Raw genomic sequence first — 20,249 nt, forward strand, 5'->3', positions numbered from 1 at the left:
TTTTTTTTTTTATTCCGTCAAAAATAGAAATCATTAAAAAAAATAGAAATTAATGATTACTGTAAGACATATCAGAACAAATCAAGCCGCCATTTTGTGTAGTGGATAATTGAGATAATTTGTTCAAATGATAAGCGGTAATGTAAGTATTCAGATAAAAATTCTTAAAGAGTGACTACCAGACTGTAAGTCATCAGCTGAAATGCTATGACAAATCAGATATAAGTATCTTCGAAAGAATACAGTAAAATAAAACTGGTAGTACTTTTCGGTGCTGATTTATGAGGGATTTTTTACATCTACAGTAGTTATATATATTTATAATAAACCAGGCTTATATGAATAAAGATTTTATTAATAAAAGGATCGGTGGAGCAATATTCAAATTTTTCTGAATTTGTAATTGTGTTGATTCTCTGATTCGTTTTTTCGTTTAGGACGAAGGGCCTCACCATGCATTAATTTCCATTCGTCGAAGTCTGTGAGTCTTTGTGGAGGATGAGCGTTGCCGTTGCTTACATGCTCTTTTTTAACTCGGTCTTTACTAGGCGGTGGGACTTTAATAGGATATGCTTTTGTGTCGTTGAAAATAAAATTTTCTGGATGTAGTTCTGTCGCTACAACATCAGTGGTTTGCCAGTTGGCACGTTTTCTTGGTTCTGGTGAAGTTTCATACTTTTTCAAGCAAGATTCTAACTGATCTATTGTTTCATCGTCAAACTTAAACTCATCAAACTCGTCCTCCGTTAGTCTGACAAAGGGCTAAAACCGCATATTTAAAACAAGTTAGCAGCGATTTTTTTTAAAAAAAAAAGCATATGCTGTAAATACTTGCGTCCTTTTCCAAATGATTACATAATTTTGGATCAATGTATCTAGCCTTATTTGATTGAAGAATAGGAATATCATGGTTTTGGGGAGAATCACCAAGTCCTACCAAATCATCCACCTTGATATCTTCTGGCAATGGATTTAAACGAACATAAGTTTGAGTCTCGATATCAAAAACAAATTGATATAAAAAAGCAGCATTGGCTTTACTAAACTTTTTTAAATACGCATCGGCTTCTTTTGGCATTACATATTCAAAGTATCTTGTAATCTAAACTCACGATATTTTATAAACAAATAAACAAATAAACATATGTATCTTTTTTTTTTTTTTTACCCCATTGAAAGTTCGACTCTTTCTAGCTATAAAACGAGCATTTTTTAGGTTGCCATCGGTAATCGATGAAATATAGTCGCATCCAGCAAGAATACACATGTATCTGAACATTTCGCGATTAAAAGTACCCATGCCGAGTTCACTTTGCTGAAAAATATCGTCATAAACAATTTGTCGACCTTCTCCATAACGGTCCAATTTATAAAAGACTTTAGAACACCCGAAGACTAATAAATCGGAATCTTCCGTAATTACTGCTTGTACTTGATTTTTCTGAAACATGTACGTCATTTGCGAATCTGCTTCGAAGGGTGCGACAATGTGTCGAACATTTATTTCATCAAGCGCCTATGTATATACCATGAGTTGCTGTAGTTATATTTTTTTTTCATGTATATATTAGTAATATTACTTCAATAACTTTATCAACCATTTCAGGAGTGATGTTGATAGCATGCCTAAAATATTTTTCGGCTTGACTATTTTTTTTTGCTTCGTGAAATTGAACGCCTTTTTCATAATTGTCCTTTCGGTTTCTAAACAAGAGAGACAAAAAAACGCAATGTTAAACAGAGATCAAGGTAAATCAGAATGAGATCTAAATTACTTTTTCCTGAGATCATGCACGGGTTTTTTGATGGGTAAGCGTTGGCCATCAAATACAATAATTGGTGTTACGTTGTTATAAAGTAACATTTTAACGAGATGCATAAAAAACTTGACATAGCTTTTTGGTCATGTTAATTAATTATTACTAGACTAATTTCTAGAGTCACTTACGAAGTCGTTTGCAATCCTTGAGCAAGATCATATGCACAGCCATAAGCACCACGATAAAGCCAGCCATAGCCATCCACTGCGACACACTGACCGGCATATTCGTTGATCACAATAGCCTTCTCTACTGGTTTCAATACAGGAAGTAGACCTTTGATACCCATTTTTTTTACTCGGATTTAAAGTATAATGTTTTTTAATAGTAAAATAAAAGATTAGTTTTCACAGAAGCAAAAGACTTTTTGGAATTAGCAAAGAAAAAGAAAAGAAAAAGGAAACATTTTTTATAGGAAATGAATAAAGTTTTTGCCAATGAGCTGGCTATAAACAATACAATGCTAATGAATAATCACATGGATCAAGGATTACAAATAATATGCAAGATCTAAACAATACGCCTTTTTGACAAAAAGGTAGTAGTTACATCATAATAACTCTCGATTATTTCTAATTCCGAATTATGTAAGAATACGCATGGCATTTTTCAGGTTTATTTTTTTGGCAAAATGTGTGATTACATTCACATAACCTTAATATTAACACAGGTGCAAGACCATCACGTCTGACCATAAAAAATTTTGTTTGAGAGAAAATATTCCATTGTATTTAAGAAAATTAAGACTTACCTTCATACGTGGATTTCCGAATTATCTGTTAAGCTTCCAAGCCATGCTATTAAATAACTGTCATATTTCGAGTTTTAATCACTGGGTTGTATGGTGGAGTTAAGTTGTTTTGTTGCAATTATGGGTATATATAGGAAAGTATTTTTAAGTAATAACCTACTGGAACCCTACTCAACTGAAAATATTTGATAATGATAATAAAAAGACGGAAGGATTATGTAAATCTAGCCTTGTACAAAAACAACTTAACGGAAAAAAATATAATACACTGTTCACGCCATTTCACACCAAGTTCAGGGTATTCAGAGAGACCAATGCTGAGAATGGCATTGCACTCAATGTATCAGAGTCGTTCCATATGGGTGGGCTAATACTCACAAAAGTGAGTCACCTGACGGGAAGAATGCTAATGGTATTGATGACTTATGCTCAAATTTAGAGTTAGGTGAGGAAGCGATTCAAGAACCAAATTATAAATGCCACCTAAACGTGCTATTGAATTCGTGTGTTTTACCAGGAAGCCAACGAAATAACCGGCTACAATCATTCAATTCTAGTGATGGGGAGATTAAAATTGGGCCAACCGATAATGTTGGTTGACAGGCCTTCGACAACACCAACGAATTGTTTATTGCCTATTTACAACGTGCAGGTTAAAACGCTTCATTCGTAGCATCTTATTTAAAGAAGGAGAGTTGAGGCTTTCAACATTAAGTTTCTCTTTCTTATAATTCTTGCTTTGATCTTAGAAGATTCTCGTCTCGATCGGTGATATCGTAACTCAGTGGTATAGCATTCTGTATCCAACTGTCATTCGTATATCGTATTTAGGCCAATCATGCAATCTTTAATATAGAAGTATGTACTCGAAGTAGGAGAAGTTGTATAGCAGTATACAAGCGTATGCTGATATGCAACATCAAAGGTTGTTTTAATTTCATAGTTTATTTATTTAAACGATTTGCTTAATTATTCTTTAAGTGGATCGTACCCAAATACGACAACGTGAACTCTGAAATTACCAGCTGACATATGATAAATATGACAGCAGTGAGAATACTTCAATCGTCGTAGCACAAGCGTATTACTTTAGCTAAGGTGTATTTACAGCTCGCATACAACAGTTATTATCTTCCAGTCCTGTTTTATAAGTTGTACGTATGGACAAACCTTTCCGTATTGAAGTTGACGCTTCCGATCGTGGTTGTGGCGTTACTTTACTCCAACCTGATGATGATCCAAACTTGCCCTGGCATCCACTTTGTTTTGAATTCAAGAAATTTGCTGACTCTGAATCTAAGCTTCCTGCTCAAGAAAAAGAACTACTCGGTATCTTACATGCGCTACGTATCTGGCGTTGTTATCTTGAAGGTTGTCCTAAAGGTTATACTGTTTATTCTGATCACTTGCCTTTACAATATTTTTGTTCAAAAGAAAACCCACCGAATCGATTAGTAAGATGGATCAATGAATTAGAATTATACTCACCTGAAATTTTATATAAACCGGGAAAAGAAAATACCGTTCCTGATATTTTGTCTCGCATGAATTTCGAATCCAATAGTCAATCTACCGCTGATGTTAAACCAATGTAACCCGATTATTTGTATGTTACTTGGACACAATTACCTGTCAAACTTCGAAGTGACTGGCCCATGTTACTCCTCCCAAAAACGCGAGAAAGGTAAAATCGGCGGAAGTCAAAGCCATACTTGATAAAGAAGAAAAATACCTTCTTGTTACTGCTAATCAAGTGTATCGAAAGATCGCTGTAGTTGCAAAGACTGGTATAAAACTTGTTCCTTTTTTACCTTTTGCTGAACGTGCTGATACTGTTGCTCGATATCATGATTCTTTTGGTCATGCTGGTTACAAAACTTTGCTTAAAATGTTGATCCCTCGTTTTTGGTGGCCATCTATGCGTTTAGATATTCAACAATGGATTAGTGTATGCCCTTCTTGTCAAGTAAATAGTCGTAAAGGTCTTGCTCATCATGATGAATACACCCGCTGAAAGTTCCTACTGCTTTTGATCGCTGGCATCTTGATTTTTTGGATTTACCAACAACTCTAAACGGAAATCGCTGGCTTTTGGTAGGTGTCGATTATGCTACAAATTGGTGTGTAGCTCGTGCTGTTCCCGTTGCTTCCAAAGAAGTTGTTGCTGACTTTATCTATGAAGAGATTGTCATGAATTTCGGTGTAATGTCTGAAATTTGCACCGACAGAGGAGCTAATTTTACGAGTGGTCTTGTTCAAGAATACATCAAACGAATTGGATCAAAGTTCAAGTTGACTTCTGCCTACCATCCCCGTACAAATGCTAAAGCTGAAAGGTTTAATGGTGTAATTAAACAAATGTTACGTAAATATACAAATGGCGCTCTTCATCGTTGGGATGATTTGGTACATGCTGCTCTCTGGGCATGTCGTATTCGTTTGCACACCACTACTGGATTTAGCCCATTGTATTTAACGTGTGCTAAAACCACATAATAAATGCTACTGTCTACAAAAGGAAAGATGTTTCACGGATAAAAGATCGGGAATAAGTAACCCGGCTTTATGGAAATTTCTTCATTACAACACAACTCTAGGCTCCGACCAATGAGAGATCAGAGAATTTAAGGAACAATAATAAATCAAGGACAGCTATCTTACGATCTTCAATAAACCAAATGAATGGTCCATCATATAAAACTACGATGGATCTGAGCTGTCAAAAATACAAGCCACAATATCTTCAATCTTCTATAAATATCAGGGCAAACCTGCCCGTCTAGTTAGCTCTTAATCAATTTTTATACAAATAAATCGACAAGACTTATAATTGTATTCTCTTTGTTTTTTATCTATTTTTTTCTGTAAAACTATTCTCTCTTAAAGTCTACTTTTACTACATAACGTATGGTCGTGAACCTCGTCTTCCTGGTGATGTTTTACATCCTTATATTGATAATGCTACTTTCAATGATCTTCGTACTGTTGCTGATATTACCTCTCGTGAACTCGCTCATTTAGGCCAGCATCGTGCCGCCGCTGAATTTAGACTCAAGGCTATGGCTGAAAAAGACAAAATTCGTTGAAGTGCTGCTATAAACAAAATCACTTTCAAACCTGGTGATATGGTTATGCTCACTCATGAAGGTCGTTATGGTTTAGAGCCAAAATTCAAAGGTCCTTTTATTGTAGTAGAAGTTTTTCATGATTTTGGTACGTATAAATTACAAATCCTTGCTGGTGAACCGTTAAAGTCACTTGTTCATGTTGATAGATTGCGTATTGCACGTGATGATCGTCCTGAAGAACCTTGGTATGATCCTGCTTAGTGTTCGGAATGAAGATCGAAACTCTCGAGCGAGCTTCGATCGTGTTCCAGTCGAAGCTCGCTCGGATGCGTTTTTCTGCAGCTCGAGCTCGCTCGAAGTTTCTTAAGCTCGGCTCGGTTGCAAATACGATAGCTCGAACTCGCTCGCCCTTTTTATTACACAAAGTGCACGTCAAAGTGATGTTAATTACAGAAATTTATGATAATAAAATTGTTATTTATTGAAATAGAAGTTGGAAAAAGAAAAAGAAAACTTTTTTTTTCACCAGCCTTAACACCAAATTCGGATAATTAAATCAAACTATTACTGCATCTATAATTATAATACATTTGAATTTTTGAACATGAAAGTTTAAATTAATTCTGCTACGTCATGTTACTATGGTTGCTGTAAAAATTTGGCTTAGTTGGGCATAGTGTGCAACACTGTATCATTTTCTATGGTAAATGTGTTTGTTGGTTGTACAATTAAATAAAAGTCCAAAGCATTTTAGTTGGAATTATTAGAGCATAAATAAAAAAAAATGGTAAAGGGAAGAAAAGATTATAATCAAGGGGAAATGCCATCTGTAGTCTTTCAAGGACCTTAACTTTAAAGTTACTACTATCGACATTTTAGCCGAGCGAGCATCGATCGAAGCTCACTCGAACCCAAAAAAAGTGGCGCAAGCTCGAGTACAAAAACTCGGTTCGAGCTTCGTTCGAACTGGCGCAAGATCGGTGCAAGCTCGAAAAGTTCGAACACTAGTCGAGTAGCTGCCGAATCTTCTAGTTTCTCATAAATTTATTTTAGTAATCCAATCAAGTACCCTTGTCGTGATCGAGGCTATATACTTAATATATGACTCTATCTACACTTCTTAAATCTTCCATTTGATAATCCTAAATATAATTCTTATTGATACTGTTATATTAAATACTGATCATTTACTTTATGTACAGGCTTGATCTCGTATCATCCTTCATACAAGTATAAGACATACATTTAAATAATAACATTGATATGAACACATATGAAGGTTACATCAGCCACATTGAGGTGCCACAGCTATCTGAATTAAGAACTACATCTTCCCCTGAATATTGTGCTACAAGACATACACAGTTTAAGAATGAATGTTATTGTTATTGTTATTGACATCTCATTATGGTCTTTCTATATGGGATCATTACATCCGAGTATTATCTGGATGAATCTACCCACTACCGTCATCAGCCCATCTGTGATCAATGTCTGAAATAATGTGTATATAAAGACCCCCTTTTATTTGTTTAATAAAGCTTTAGTTAATTTTTGCAAGTTTGATAATTTTCTTGTTTTTTATTTTATAAATCTACACCGATTTCCACAACCCTGTCATTAAATGGATAAACTATAATGCTCTAGAAGTGCCGGATATGGGTCAACTAGCTCCTTGTATATAACAATAAGCTATGTTTCATATGCAACTGATTTCCAAATCTAATTCTATCATTTCCCAGTTTGCGGGTAAATAGTCAATTCGATCTGCGTGAGAAATTCGAGAGATAAAGCAACGAATTAAGAATAAAAATAAAGAATTTTGACGAAGTAAAATTATCAAACTGCAAAAATAAACTAAAATCTTTATTATACAATAAATTGGGTTCTTTATATACATATTCAGGGCTGGCTGAATATCAATCATTAAAGTGAAACCTGTCAAATATACAATAGGCGTATTGTCAATTAAAGATCGAGCATCTCATGGTACCTTCGAGAATCTTGTTATTGACGAGCGATCATATCATTGGATTGTATTATCTGGAATAAATGTATGACTATTGTTTTCTATATGTTGATGAGTAATCAATGCGTAGTAAATAGAGTGTAATAGCATGTATTTGATTTAAAGAGTAATGCAATAATGATTTATAGAAAGGTTATCAAATAAGAAAGAAAGAATTGATGATAGAGTTATATCTGTATATAAGCTCGATCACAACACTGCGCAGGAAAAATCTTGAAGTAATAATTGAATATAAAAAGGACCTCTATTTTTATCGTGACAAACTCTCCAACTTATAATAAAGGATCATAGAGTCTCATTTCTTTACTTGCTTTATTTTCCAATTTACATTTCCCTTTTTATTCTCAATTATCACAACTATGGTATAAATACAATTACTATTGTGAAGCTGATATATCTTTAATTTTAATGCGACAAAGAGACTATTCTATCATTCGTTCTTATAGACGGCGAAACTGCAACTAGGGTACTAATAATAATCTCTATATAGAAATGGACGACGTATAAAATATAATGATCACGTGACACAACATTTTTTGTTACGTTGTATATATTTAATTATGTGGTTCCATTTCTCATCAAAAGTCGCTTTGTCCGAGTGGTTAAGGAGTATGACTAGAAATCATATACGCTCTGCGTGCGCAGGTTCAAATCCTGCAGGCGACGACATATTTTTGTGAATTTTTAACTTGTGTGGTGTATATAGTTGCCGCTTTTTTTTTTTTCTTTACATAAATATTGATTGCTTTAATAACACACCAAACGCAAGCTATTCTTCTATCCTTATAATACATTGTTATAATGCGGATTTTTAATATGTAATAATTGACTTCAACACTAAAAGCTTTACTCAGACAATTTATATTTTTCATGCTAACTTTTAGCATTGTACTTCTCTAACTTGAATCTTTACCTTTTTATATTTAAAACCTTTTGACAAATTTATTATTATTATCATTTATCCGAAATCAAGGGTATCGTTACCGATCCTTTGATTTCTCAAAAACTATATAAACCTTAAAACAAAACATATTTCAATAAACATTCAGATTTTACTATATACTTTTATCATAACTTGCCTAACCAATATTATATCTTCTATATATAATTGGCTTATTATCTTACTGTCTCCCTAGTTAAAACTGAAACCTTAGTCTCTTTTTCTCTGTATCTGTCTATCAAGACCTTTTATTTTATTTTACTTAACTGGATCGTTACCATATATATTTATTATATATTTATATAAAACAACGTGGTGCTCACTTAGAACTGAATAATTAACTACAAACGTGTATTATTCTCCTTCTACCTTACTGTCAAAACTCAATCTAAACCAATCACTACTACTCACATTGTATCAACATTAAAGGAAATATTTTGCTACAACCCATAAGTTAATTTTAATAGCATGGAACCAGATAATATGTAAGTTTATTCAGTACTTGTTTTTGTTTCTCTAGCTCTGTATGCTATGCTTTAAGTTCAAAGGAGCCAGAGGTGTGTGTTCGAAGATTGTCAATTTTATGTCACCGTTTATACACGATAAATCCTATAACGTATACCATCATTATCAGATTGCCATTCATGTTAATGTGGGACGATATCTTCCGCTATGTAGGCTATGGCAAGTTTCGAAAGAAGTTATTATCTTTAGTGAATGTATCGACCATTCTTCCACTCAAGTTAGACGCGCCCACAATATTTTCCATCTCTTGAAACAATGTTAATCTACCAATGAATTTATATAATTTTTATAACGAGGTTATTAGATAACGTCAGGTAGCAACCGAGCCAAAAGATACTGTTTCTGGTTCTTTCTTTGACTTGGATAAAGTTCAAAGAATTTACATTAAACATGGCGGTTAATCTTTGCACATAGTATGATGGTTCTCCTGGATGCAAAACTGTGCGAGTAAATGGATACCGTTAAAACTGCAAAATGTAATATTCTGTAGCAAGTTCACCCAAGAAAGACAAGAAGAATATTACTATTAGATAATACCGTTGATTCAAAACACGCTGAAATGATACAGTAAGCCAAAGTTGATGTTTTACGAAGGAATTAAATGGAAAGAAGGAGTTTTTTTTTTTTTTTTTTTTTTTTGCGAAACAACATTTGTGATTAATAGAAAAAATGGATTGTGAAAGACGGTTTCGGTCAGTTAACACCTACCCAGAAGGAATATAATTAATAACTGTACCAAGAAATACATTTAGTAAAAGCAAGACGAATCCATTGTCATGGGGATCAGGGTTTAGTTTTTTTTTTTTGGGTGTTACACCATTGATTTTGTATAAAAGCCGTAACGAGAGATGCAATAAGGAGCCTTTTTATCTGCTCCTTATATTAAAACTTTTGCATCTTTTGTTACAGTTATAAGATCATTTCAATTTTAAATTCAAGAATCCAGTTACATTTACTATCAAAGTTATTATCCCCGCAACACCATCTTGACGCAGAGATCCAAAAAAAAAAAAAAAATAAGCGGAAAGTTGGCTGCAGAACGACAAATGATGTTTAATAACTTCATTGGTGCAGAATTGCAAAAGAATGATACCGAAATGACATTTATGGTAAGTGAAAATAACTATAAAGGAATGGGAAAGGCAGAAAACTGTACAATCACTCCAGGTTTACTAAACCCAAGAAAAATTCCTTTCTCTGGATCGTATATCTATGACAGATACCGTAAAATTTTTGAAGGACATGTTTAAATTTTATTTACAGTTGTATAATGAGTTTTCTGCGTTAATAGAAGGTAATGATACATTACAGAAATTATTTTTATTGATTGGTAGATGCTAAATATTGGATTTTTGCTTCTAGATGCTCATGCAGCAGAACCACAGTCAGACCCATTGGAAATAAAGTCAGACCAAAGAGCTATCGAACTTACTCATGCTGACTATGGTAGTGAAAATAGGTTATATCGGCAAGGATTAGAGAGAGAGAAAAAAAAAAGTCGAAATAGGGATAGAGATTTTAAATATTGGGTCTAATGATGACCAAAAAAAAAAAAAAGCACAAGAAACTTAAGTACAGTCACCGAATGGAAGCAAAAAATGTATTCCAATATTGATACGCTCCTCAATTTTTATAATTCTTCAAAAAAATTGAAAATAAAATAAAATAAAGATGCTACAGAAGCAAAAGTTTATTGATCGGCTTTGTCAAAAAGAAAGATACCACATGTCACTCATCAATAAGTATAAAAAGAAATCATGTTTGTTCGTGACAGAGGGTGCGGTGTAGGTTCAAGTCTAAAGGGATTTAGCCGTTATGGTCGGTTGTGGAAACTGAAGCAACATTTAAGATATGCAGCTGTTTGTATCACCAATGAGCACAAGCAAGGGTAAGACAAAGTTAAGACTGTAAGCGGCTATTTCATATGTCATAATACGTATTGTTAATCACTTGCTATAAGTCAAGCCACTCTTGGGTGAGATACACTTCCGACAGCAGCTATAGACTTTTCTGGTGCTTGCTCGGTTATACTTGGTTTGCCCTGTCCTTCCTTTAACCCAAAAGTCACAAAAAAATACTAATGAGTTTTATCAAACTGACATCTTTTTCTGTAAAAAAAACAAGAAGCGGCCTACCGTAATAACTTTATATAGGATAGGTCTTAAATTTTATTATTTTATCATTTTTCTATCGCCCCAACTAACAGATTATCTTTACAGTATTATTTGGTTTTTAGCAAAACAATGGAAGGAAAGTGCATTAAAACTAAAATTCTAAGGCTTCAAGTGATTCAAGACGAATGAAAATGACATTACCCCCATAAACTTTCTTAAGGTTCATTGGAAACGTCATAAACGTTGCCCAACCAGCATAAACAATTACAAGAATGACCACATCCTTTATAGTTTTTTGTTGTATCTTTGATGCAGCTATCACACAAAGCTAAAAATATGTCTACACTCTTATTGTTTAATTATTTGGCCTAAACACCCAAAATTATTAAGCGATTCGAAATAATCTATTATAGTTTTAATTTTTAATCACTCAGTACTTATAATGGCTATGATCTGAATGAGGGGTTACACTTTAATTCTATATTGGATGGCTGGATAAAGTAGTGATATTAAAATAATAACATATAAGAATACGGGAAAAACTTTAGGGGTAACATGTTTATATATCATTGTCACATTTTAATGTGTTCCATATAACTACATGTTTACGGTTAGTGATACAATATAGGTGGTATCGGAGAATATAACTTACATTAATATAGCCATCATCACTACTAGCAGCCATGAACATAAGATTGGGATGGAAAGCTAATGTACGAGTAGACGATGACTTTTGGCCCAGGAAACCAGAAGAAGGACGGATCGTTGAAAGTCTTTGACCATCCATGTTCCAAACTTTGATAATTTGATCATCGCCAGCACTATAGAAACATTTAAGTACACATATAAGCATCTTATTTTGAGCCCTTACCTTGCAATGATTTGACTATGATCGTGTACTGCCAAGGCAGTCATTTCATTATGGGTGTGAGCTTCGATTGTCCTTAAAGATTGGGTTTCACGAATATCCCAGATCTTAATATCACCTTCAAATCCACCTGAAATTAATTCTCGATTGCCCTCACGTTGTAAGTGGACACCAGTTACCCACGCCTTGTGTTCATCCCATTTCTTGACAAGTCTATTGCTCCTTTAGTAACAAGAAAAAAAGGGTTATCGTATTGCTTTACTTACGATTCATCTTGGCTGAGACGACGATCATACACAGAAATAGATCCATCACCGAAACCAGCAATGATGATGTTCCCGTTCACTTGGTCACTGGTGATACTAGTAACACATCCAAGTGATTGAGTAGGTATATCCTATTAATGAATTAGCCATATGTTATAAAACTATGAAGTCTAATGTCATTTACCATTACAGGCATTTCTTGATGAACGTCCCAAACTTTAATAATTCTAGCATCGCCACCGGTAAACAGTAAACCTCTTGCTTGATGCCAATCGCTGACAAGGCCACTTTGTCTCGAATTACTTTTCTCCATATCCTTAAGTGCCCGCCATGAGCTTACTAATACCGCTTGTTCTTGGTCACTTCCGTCGTAATTTTTGTAAAGTCTAACAACGCCATCGTCTAATAGCCGCAAGGTTAAACATTAAAAATTAAAATACATTGTCTTCATACCTGATCCAGTCAAGAGCAATGCCTCATCTTCCTCATTGATAAATTTCATATCCGAAATTCGACTGTGTGCTGGATTGTGATTATCAATTACACTTAGAGGAGTACCAGTTTTCCAATCCCAAACACTATCAAGTCACATAGTAAGTTTTTTTTTCCGAGCAAAAAATGACAATGATGTTACTTACACCAAACAATTGTATGAGTCAGCTGCAACTAAATGAGGTTCAAATTGATGTAGCAGCAGAAGAGTTGCTTCCGTATCGTTGTACATAGAATTGATTTGTTCATCCCATCGGCTGGACCCAGCCATGCCTTTGGTTGAATTAGATTCTTGCAAAATTTTTTCGTTACGACTTCTACGCCATTTTCGTTGGGTATAAACAACACTTCCAGGTTCATCTGCTTCAGCAGCCTATTAAAGAAAAATTAGTTTTGACGGGAGAAGATATCTCAACAGTTCACTCACTCTCATCTGAGGCTCTGTAAAGTATTCGCAGCTCCAGTCATAGAAAGTAGATAGTAAAGGTAAAGCACTATCTTCGGTAGGTGCTGGCTGACCCGTATTTTTGTTTAAAGAATTATGCTTTGTTGTAGCAGTGGAGGCAACATTCCGACTGTTTTCACTACTGGGACTTTGTTGCTGAAGGTCGTTTGCATTGGTAGGGGGAGCGTTTAGGTTGGAAGACGTGTTACCAAAATTATATATGGTACGCAGAGTGGAAGCAAACGAGACCGATCTAGTTAGTTTGACCGGTCTACGCGTCATTGGTGATGACTGATTTGTTGCGGATAATCTACTACTATTTTCCTCAAAAGTCTGAAAAGATGATGATCTATCTAATCCAAAGGCAGCGTTATCTTGAGATGCTTGTTGATGAGCAGATTCCCGTGCTAAATTTGATGCATATTCACCAATCATTGGCGTACTTAGCAGAAGAGCGTTGATGTGATCTACAACAGTTGCAGCTGATTTGGAGACATCAGGATGGGGATCAACCGAGAGGTTTAACAAAGCTTTCCAAATAACTGCATAAACAGAGTCATAGCTTGATGAGCCAAAGTGACCATCCAATGCAGCTCTCCATTCAGACTGCCTGCCACGAATAATCTTTCCACGATCTTCTCCAAAAACAGACCTCTGAGACTGATCTTCTTCAATAGTCTGGCTAGCAGCTGCTAAAAACTTTCCAGGGCCTGCTTGATCTACTATATGAGACAAAGCAATGATGAACTCTCTACGAACCATAGGAGAGCCATCTGACATAACAGTTAACGCTGAGATGGCAATGTTATGCTCAATATTAACAATTTGTTCTGTTTTGTTGGGATCTGCTAAGAATGTACCAAGTGCATACATGGCTGATGCACGTACTTCGGGAACATTATCACTAAGTAAGGCGCATAACTTTTCGTGTCCATTTTCGGCAATAGCGGCAGATTTTGCTTCGCTGTTGTTCATCCAGACTTGGGCTAAGCATAAACAAATCCATTGACGCAATAATGGATCAGGATCCTTTACGTGAGCTAAGCAGGCACTAATTACATTGCCACGTAAACAAGCTTGCTGGCCCATCTTGAAATTCGTACAAAAGACCGACAGGATAAAAGCACTCATGGCACGGTGTTCAGACACATGGGGTATACTTAGCATTGCATTGTTCGGTGTCAATATATTGATAAAGTAGGCATACCCGTGGTCTTTCAATAAATCATTTTGACAAGACCTATCTACGGCTAATATTCTAGCCCAAATAAACACCAAGACGGGTTTTAGTTCCGCTGCAGGACTTTGTAACAGTTTCAAAACATAGGGGAAAATACCAACAGATAAAGCGGCATTAACAGCCCAAGGACCTAAATCTAGAAATCTACTGAGTAAAATTAAAGCACGAAGTCTATGCACCTGACTCAACAAAACTTGTAAAACAATAGGTAACTGTTCAGGTATCTTTGGATTGACAGCACCTTCTGATAACCAAACCTCGAAAGCAGTCAATTGCTCCGAAAAGAATGTACTCGATTGATACTCATGAGGAGGACCACCATTTTCAGCAGCTTTCAAGGCAGGCAATTGGAATAAACACATGTCGACAGCTAGATCCCAGGCTTGCCACATTGGATGGTCATGGGTTTCAGGTAATTTTGGAGTCGACATTGGAGTACATTGATATGATCGCATAATTCTTTCGGCTAATAAATAATTTCTAAACATGGAAGCAACAGTCAAATCCTGTCTAAACAATCTTTTGAATAACTCCGGATTATCTTGAAGTACACACCAAGCAATTGTATCAGTTACAGCAGTAAAGATCCAGTTTAATTCACCGAGGGGAGTACGCCTTTCAGTTGATCTTCCTGGTAATTGAAGTACCATATCCATTGTAATATTTGAGGTTAATAGAGGGTTTCTCATTACGACCCATCGCAAAGACATTTCGATTGGGGTAGTTAAACAAGCAGTAAAGACATCAGCTGGTAAATCGGGATTCATTGGTAAGGTTTCTGTAGGGCCACAAGCAGCCAGCTGTATACTATCCTTCCAAGAAGCTTGGGTTGTTGAAGTGCTTTGATGTTGTTGCGCCATTCTTAAAGCTTCTGTATCGCGTTGTTCAGCAAATCTATTGAATGCATTAATGATATTACCGGCAGCGGAGCAGTCCCAAACATAAATGACGGGAGAACCAAGCCAAGATTGCAAATCAAATAATGAAACAGGAATGTATTGTGTATAATTCCTATTAAAAACCCATATTTCTCCACTTGTGGTCGGTTTTGGTACACCATGTCCATTATAATGAAACAAAATTCGTTCTTCTTTCGCATTTCTTCTCATTTGACAGCACACCTTTTTGGTTTCTTCAACAGAAGGGTCCAACGACAATTTAAATCGTGTACGTCCGTTAATTGTTTCGTATTGATTATGTAGGTTCTTTCCAATGGCTTCCAGCGATTTTTGTGGAATAAGTAAAAAGGGATCTATCCAACATTCCAACTTGGCACAAGGATTCGTTTTGACTACATCTGGGGGATCAGTACCAATGTTGAGACACACCACCAACAAGCCTATTTAATCATGTTAGGCCTTATCCAGGTAGTTTATTAAAGAAGTTACCTGACACAGTCTTTATTCTTTCTCTAAGTCGCTACATGAAATAATCAATATATGATAACAGAGCCAACATCAGAATAATTACCCAATCTTTCAAAGCATTGCGCACAGTAACACTTGGTTGAGCATTGGTGTCATGTCTTTTTTCGGAAAAGTACAAAAACCGAATGATATCTTCTTCATATAACTCTTGGTCAAAACCGTGTCTGATTTGAGGTAGGTTCAAATTAGTTGGGCGAGGGTCTTCGGTTGTCGTTCTTTCGGGTACATCTGCTTCATTTCTAGCGCTATGTTCGCCGTTTACTAAAGTTGAGCTGGTGCTTCTTGCGTCCTCATTATTATTAGAATCAGACTGCATTGCAGTTACCGTTATAAAAGTTTTGTGTAAAAACGAAAAAAGAGTGAGAAAAGAAAATAAAGATTTGTCACTCAGCCTCAGTGGAAATCTAAGTGCACCGCTGAGGATGCTCTAAATTTCTTACCCAAAGGTGTTTTTAAAAAGACAAGCGTCTATATTCATTATAGCTTATCTTACCTGTATAGTGTGCGCGTTTATAGTAAGAAAGACAATTGACTTCATCTGAAGACTAAAGAAAGACGCCTTTGCCGATACACTAAACAGGCGAAGACTCAGTAATGAAGAACCTCTATACCAAATTTTACGAAAAGGATAAAAAAAGCAGCACAGCAATGATAATTTTTACCTTACTTACTTTAATACAGCAAGGCATAAACATATCCCTGCTATGATGTCTAATATAATAAAAGACAGCAAAAAACTCGAATCGATTCTCTTAAACTTAAAAGACGGCTTGTCAAACAAGAAGTGAGACTACATACTCGAATTATGACTGATGCTGCGCTTATTAATGGCCTAAGAATGAATATCATGAACAAAAATAGCAAGAAGCTACCCATTAATATTTGAAAAGATTGTGTAAATTAACATTTTGACGTGATTTTGGAATCCCTCTAAAGAGAAACTGTTAATCAGGCTAAAGGGAACCTCTTCCACCAGTATCAAGCAGCATCAAAACGAAGAACAACATAGAAAACTTTCTGTATCATTGAAAAAAAGCTTTGCGGGATAAACTTTTTAAAGATATGGTTGTGTTCGAGCCAAATTAAGTGCTTCACTCGAAAACTCAAGCATATGTCAAAGCCAGTTTTTTTTTATCACTAATGCTATGTTAATGGTAATCAAGAAAGCCACTTTTGTAACAAAGTTATTCTGAAAAAATGTAGCGGATTTGATATATCGCAAGTTTTGCCTTCTGAATTTGTTCATAGAAAAAGAATATAAAGTATGCTCTCCGTAAGTACACTCAAAACCCAAGGAAGTATGTTGAATTTCTTGGTGTCATTTACGAAATTTCATGGAAGTAACATTTACTAGAGAAACCAGTGAAACAACCCCCCTTTCAGGATTTCAGTTCACTAGATCTCAGTGACTAGTACAGATGTTTTTGTTTCTAGGCGTACCTTAACAAAAAAAACAGGGGCTGGAAAGTTGGAGAACTTTGCTTTCATCATGAACAGAGCTTCAATAGCATTCAGGATGCCCATACTCAACTCAAATCCGGTTCGGATGACTCAGTCCGAAATTAGCTACCCAGTGCTAAGGCTAATAAGTCCATGGAAGCTCCTTTAAAGAATTTGGGAGTAAATAACGCGTTAAAAATTAAGACCTGGATGAACTTGCTGACTTCCTAACTCTTGTCTTTAGGCATGTCTTCAATCAACCGATGGCAAAGGACAATCAACAACCGAAGAAAGCAGTAAAACCATCCTCTTCAATCTCAGTAAGCTTAAATCCTTTCAATAGTACAAATATGCTAATTGTTTAGCCACTGGGTCTAACAATTATTTGTGTAAAATGGCTGCAATACTTTAAAACCAGTAATTGAACGTATCAATTCTTTGTATATCATATCATTTCTACTTGGTGACCATTTTTTCAATGATCAGTCTAACAGGATGTCCAACTGATCCCTAAATTAGACCCCTGTATCAAAGCTGCTTCAAAAGAAGGTTTCAGGCTATACATCTATACACTCGGATGCCATATGTACCTTTTTAAACGGTAAAGATATGTATATGAAACCGTTCTATTCGAGACCAATGTGGGATTTTTGTAGGTAAAATATTGAATTTGAATCGGCAAACCATTAATTGAAGACTTGTCGAACTGCTTAAGTTGAAGAAAACCTTGTTTTTATGCTTCATACAGAGGCAGGGCGTACGCGGAGAAACAAAGCGTGTCGCATATTTTACTTGAGGTGTGGATTCGTCCAAGCATGATGGCTGTGATATTATAAGCTCCGGACCGGGATGTGTGACTGAAAACTACTCCGTGCATGCAAGCATTGGCAGACAAAGAAAAAAGACGAAAGTACCTTTTTTAAACTTATACCAAAGTTAATTTGTAATAATGAGTGACGACGACGATTTTATGCTTGAAGATGAAGAGGAGGTTTGTATACAAGCGTATATAACACGCGATTTTAACTGACTCTATTGGCAGGACTACGACTTTGATTATGAAGATGACGAAGAAGAGGAACCTGACGTTGATTTAGAAAATAAATACTATAATGCTAAAGGTTCGGCTGCTATCATTTCGCAAATTGTTTCGATGACTGATACCATTCTTTTTTTTTTGTAATAACAGCAAGGAAGGAGGATGATCCAAAAGAAGCCTTGATAGAGTTTCAAAGTGTTGTTGATACAGAAGAAACAAAGGGAGATTGGTAAATAGCGCAAAAGTAGAAAATAAGTATGTATGCAAAAAAGATACAAGTATTAAGTACAGATATAGGGGGTTTAAATCCTTAAAGCAAATGATTAAGATATCCTTTCAACAAAACAACTTTGATGACACTTTGAAATATTACCGCGAATTATTGACCTACATAAAAACAGCAGTGACAAGAAATTACAGTGAGAAGAGTATCAACAATATTTTGGATAATGTATCATTAGCAGACAACATGTCATTTATGGAAAAATTCTATGAAATTACGCTGGAATCATTAGCAGAGAATAAAAATGAAAGATTATGGGTCAAGACTAATTTGAAACTAGCGAAACTTTGGTTGGATCGAAAGGAATATGGAAGGCTAACTAAAATTATAAGACAACTTCATGCCGCCTGTCAAAAGGATGACGGAACAGATGATCAAAGAAAAGGCACGCATTTACTTGAAGTTTTAGCTCTTGAAATTCAAATGTACACAGAAACAAAGAATAACAAGAAGTTAAAGGTTTGTCACTTTTTACTGTTATGTTATGTCTTTTACTAATCACCTTGCTATCAGGAATTATATCAACAATGCCTTTCTGTTAAATCAGCCATTCCTCATCCTCGAATTATGGGTGTTATCCGTGAATGTGGCGGAAAAATGCACATGAGTGAAAGTAAGTGTATAAGGTTTATCATTACACAGACATACTGATCGTATTATAGAAAAATGGGATGACGCTCAGACTGACTTTTTTGAGTCCTTCAAAAATTATGATGAAGCTGGTAGCCCTCAGCGTATTCAGGTCTTAAAGTATGTTTAATATGGTATTTTACTATGCGATTTACTGAATTTTATTGTCATCAGGTATCTTGTTCTTGCAAACATGCTTACTGAATCTCAAATCAATCCATTTGACTCTCAGGAAACTAAACCGTAAGCATATAACTTAGTTATTGCTCCCAATTTTAACATGCCCGATTAGATACAAGAACGACAAGGAGATTGAAGCCATGACCAACTTAGTTAGCGCTTATCAAAAGAAGGAAATTAATGAGTTTGAGCACATATTGAAAGGTAGATTATGCAAATATGTGTCTACTTTAATTCTTATTTCTTTTACAATAGTCAACCAAAATTCGATTATGGGAGATCCTTTTATTCGTGCCTATATTGATGACGTACTGAGAAACATTCGCACACAAGTGCTTATCAAACTGATTAAGCCATACACAAGTATAGAGATTACATTTATTTCTAAAGTAAGATCTCCAATGTATGATCCTTAAAGAAAAAATTAACACATCATTTAGCAATTAAATATACCCACTGACGATGTGGAGGAACTTCTGGTTGGATTAATTTTGGATGAAAGAATCTCTGGCCAAATTGATCAGGTTTATAGCAGATTAGTATTGGACCGAAGGTATGTAATCATTATCTATTCTGGTGTAGATATCTAATCGTATTTTAGGTCTACGGACGCATACAAATATGAGGCATTGGACACATGGTCTAATAATGTATCGCTCCTATGTAAAACTGTCATTGGAAAAGCGACTTAA

General features: G+C 35.3%; 3 protein-coding genes and 1 non-coding gene across 4 annotated transcripts; 2 read left to right on the top strand and 2 right to left on the bottom strand.

Annotated features, from left to right (window-relative positions):
• Window positions 1-802: 802 nt before the first annotated feature.
• Window positions 803-2,109, bottom strand: EV154DRAFT_425071 (PIN domain-like protein; the record flags this gene model as incomplete). Its single annotated transcript, XM_051596228.1, has 5 exons — window positions 803-1,065; window positions 1,135-1,516; window positions 1,581-1,704; window positions 1,776-1,895; window positions 1,949-2,109. The coding sequence occupies 5 exons, from the start codon at window positions 2,107-2,109 to the stop codon at window positions 803-805; spliced, it is 1,050 nt and encodes a 349-aa protein (XP_051455213.1).
• Window positions 2,110-8,252: 6,143 nt separating this feature from the next.
• Window positions 8,253-8,334, top strand: EV154DRAFT_t87. The gene has a single exon. It is a non-coding gene; the product is annotated as a tRNA-Ser (tRNA).
• A 3,492-nt stretch (window positions 8,335-11,826) lies between these two features.
• EV154DRAFT_593328 (raptor N-terminal caspase like domain-containing protein) lies at window positions 11,827-16,343 on the bottom strand (the record flags this gene model as incomplete). The annotated part of the gene is made up of 10 exons (XM_051606945.1): window positions 16,029-16,343; window positions 15,947-15,977; window positions 13,301-15,897; window positions 13,020-13,246; window positions 12,835-12,959; window positions 12,566-12,783; window positions 12,382-12,512; window positions 12,119-12,328; window positions 11,900-12,068; window positions 11,827-11,844 (listed from the first exon to the last, which is right to left on the bottom strand). Exons 1-10 carry the CDS (start codon window positions 16,299-16,301, stop codon window positions 11,827-11,829), a joined length of 3,999 nt encoding a protein of 1,332 aa, XP_051455214.1. The 5' UTR covers window positions 16,302-16,343.
• A 2,031-nt stretch (window positions 16,344-18,374) lies between these two features.
• EV154DRAFT_425038 (PCI domain-containing protein) lies at window positions 18,375-20,249 on the top strand (the record flags this gene model as incomplete). Its single annotated transcript, XM_051596223.1, has 11 exons — window positions 18,375-18,416; window positions 18,468-18,546; window positions 18,615-18,693; window positions 18,762-19,206; window positions 19,261-19,360; window positions 19,410-19,497; window positions 19,552-19,620; window positions 19,670-19,761; window positions 19,813-19,946; window positions 19,998-20,110; window positions 20,159-20,249. 11 exons carry the CDS (start codon window positions 18,375-18,377, stop codon window positions 20,247-20,249), a joined length of 1,332 nt encoding a protein of 443 aa, XP_051455215.1.

The sequence above is a fragment of the Mucor mucedo genome (genome assembly GCF_025094135.1).
Source record: "Mucor mucedo strain NRRL 3635 chromosome Unknown EV154scaffold_80, whole genome shotgun sequence".
NCBI lineage: Eukaryota > Fungi > Mucoromycota > Mucoromycetes > Mucorales > Mucoraceae > Mucor > Mucor mucedo.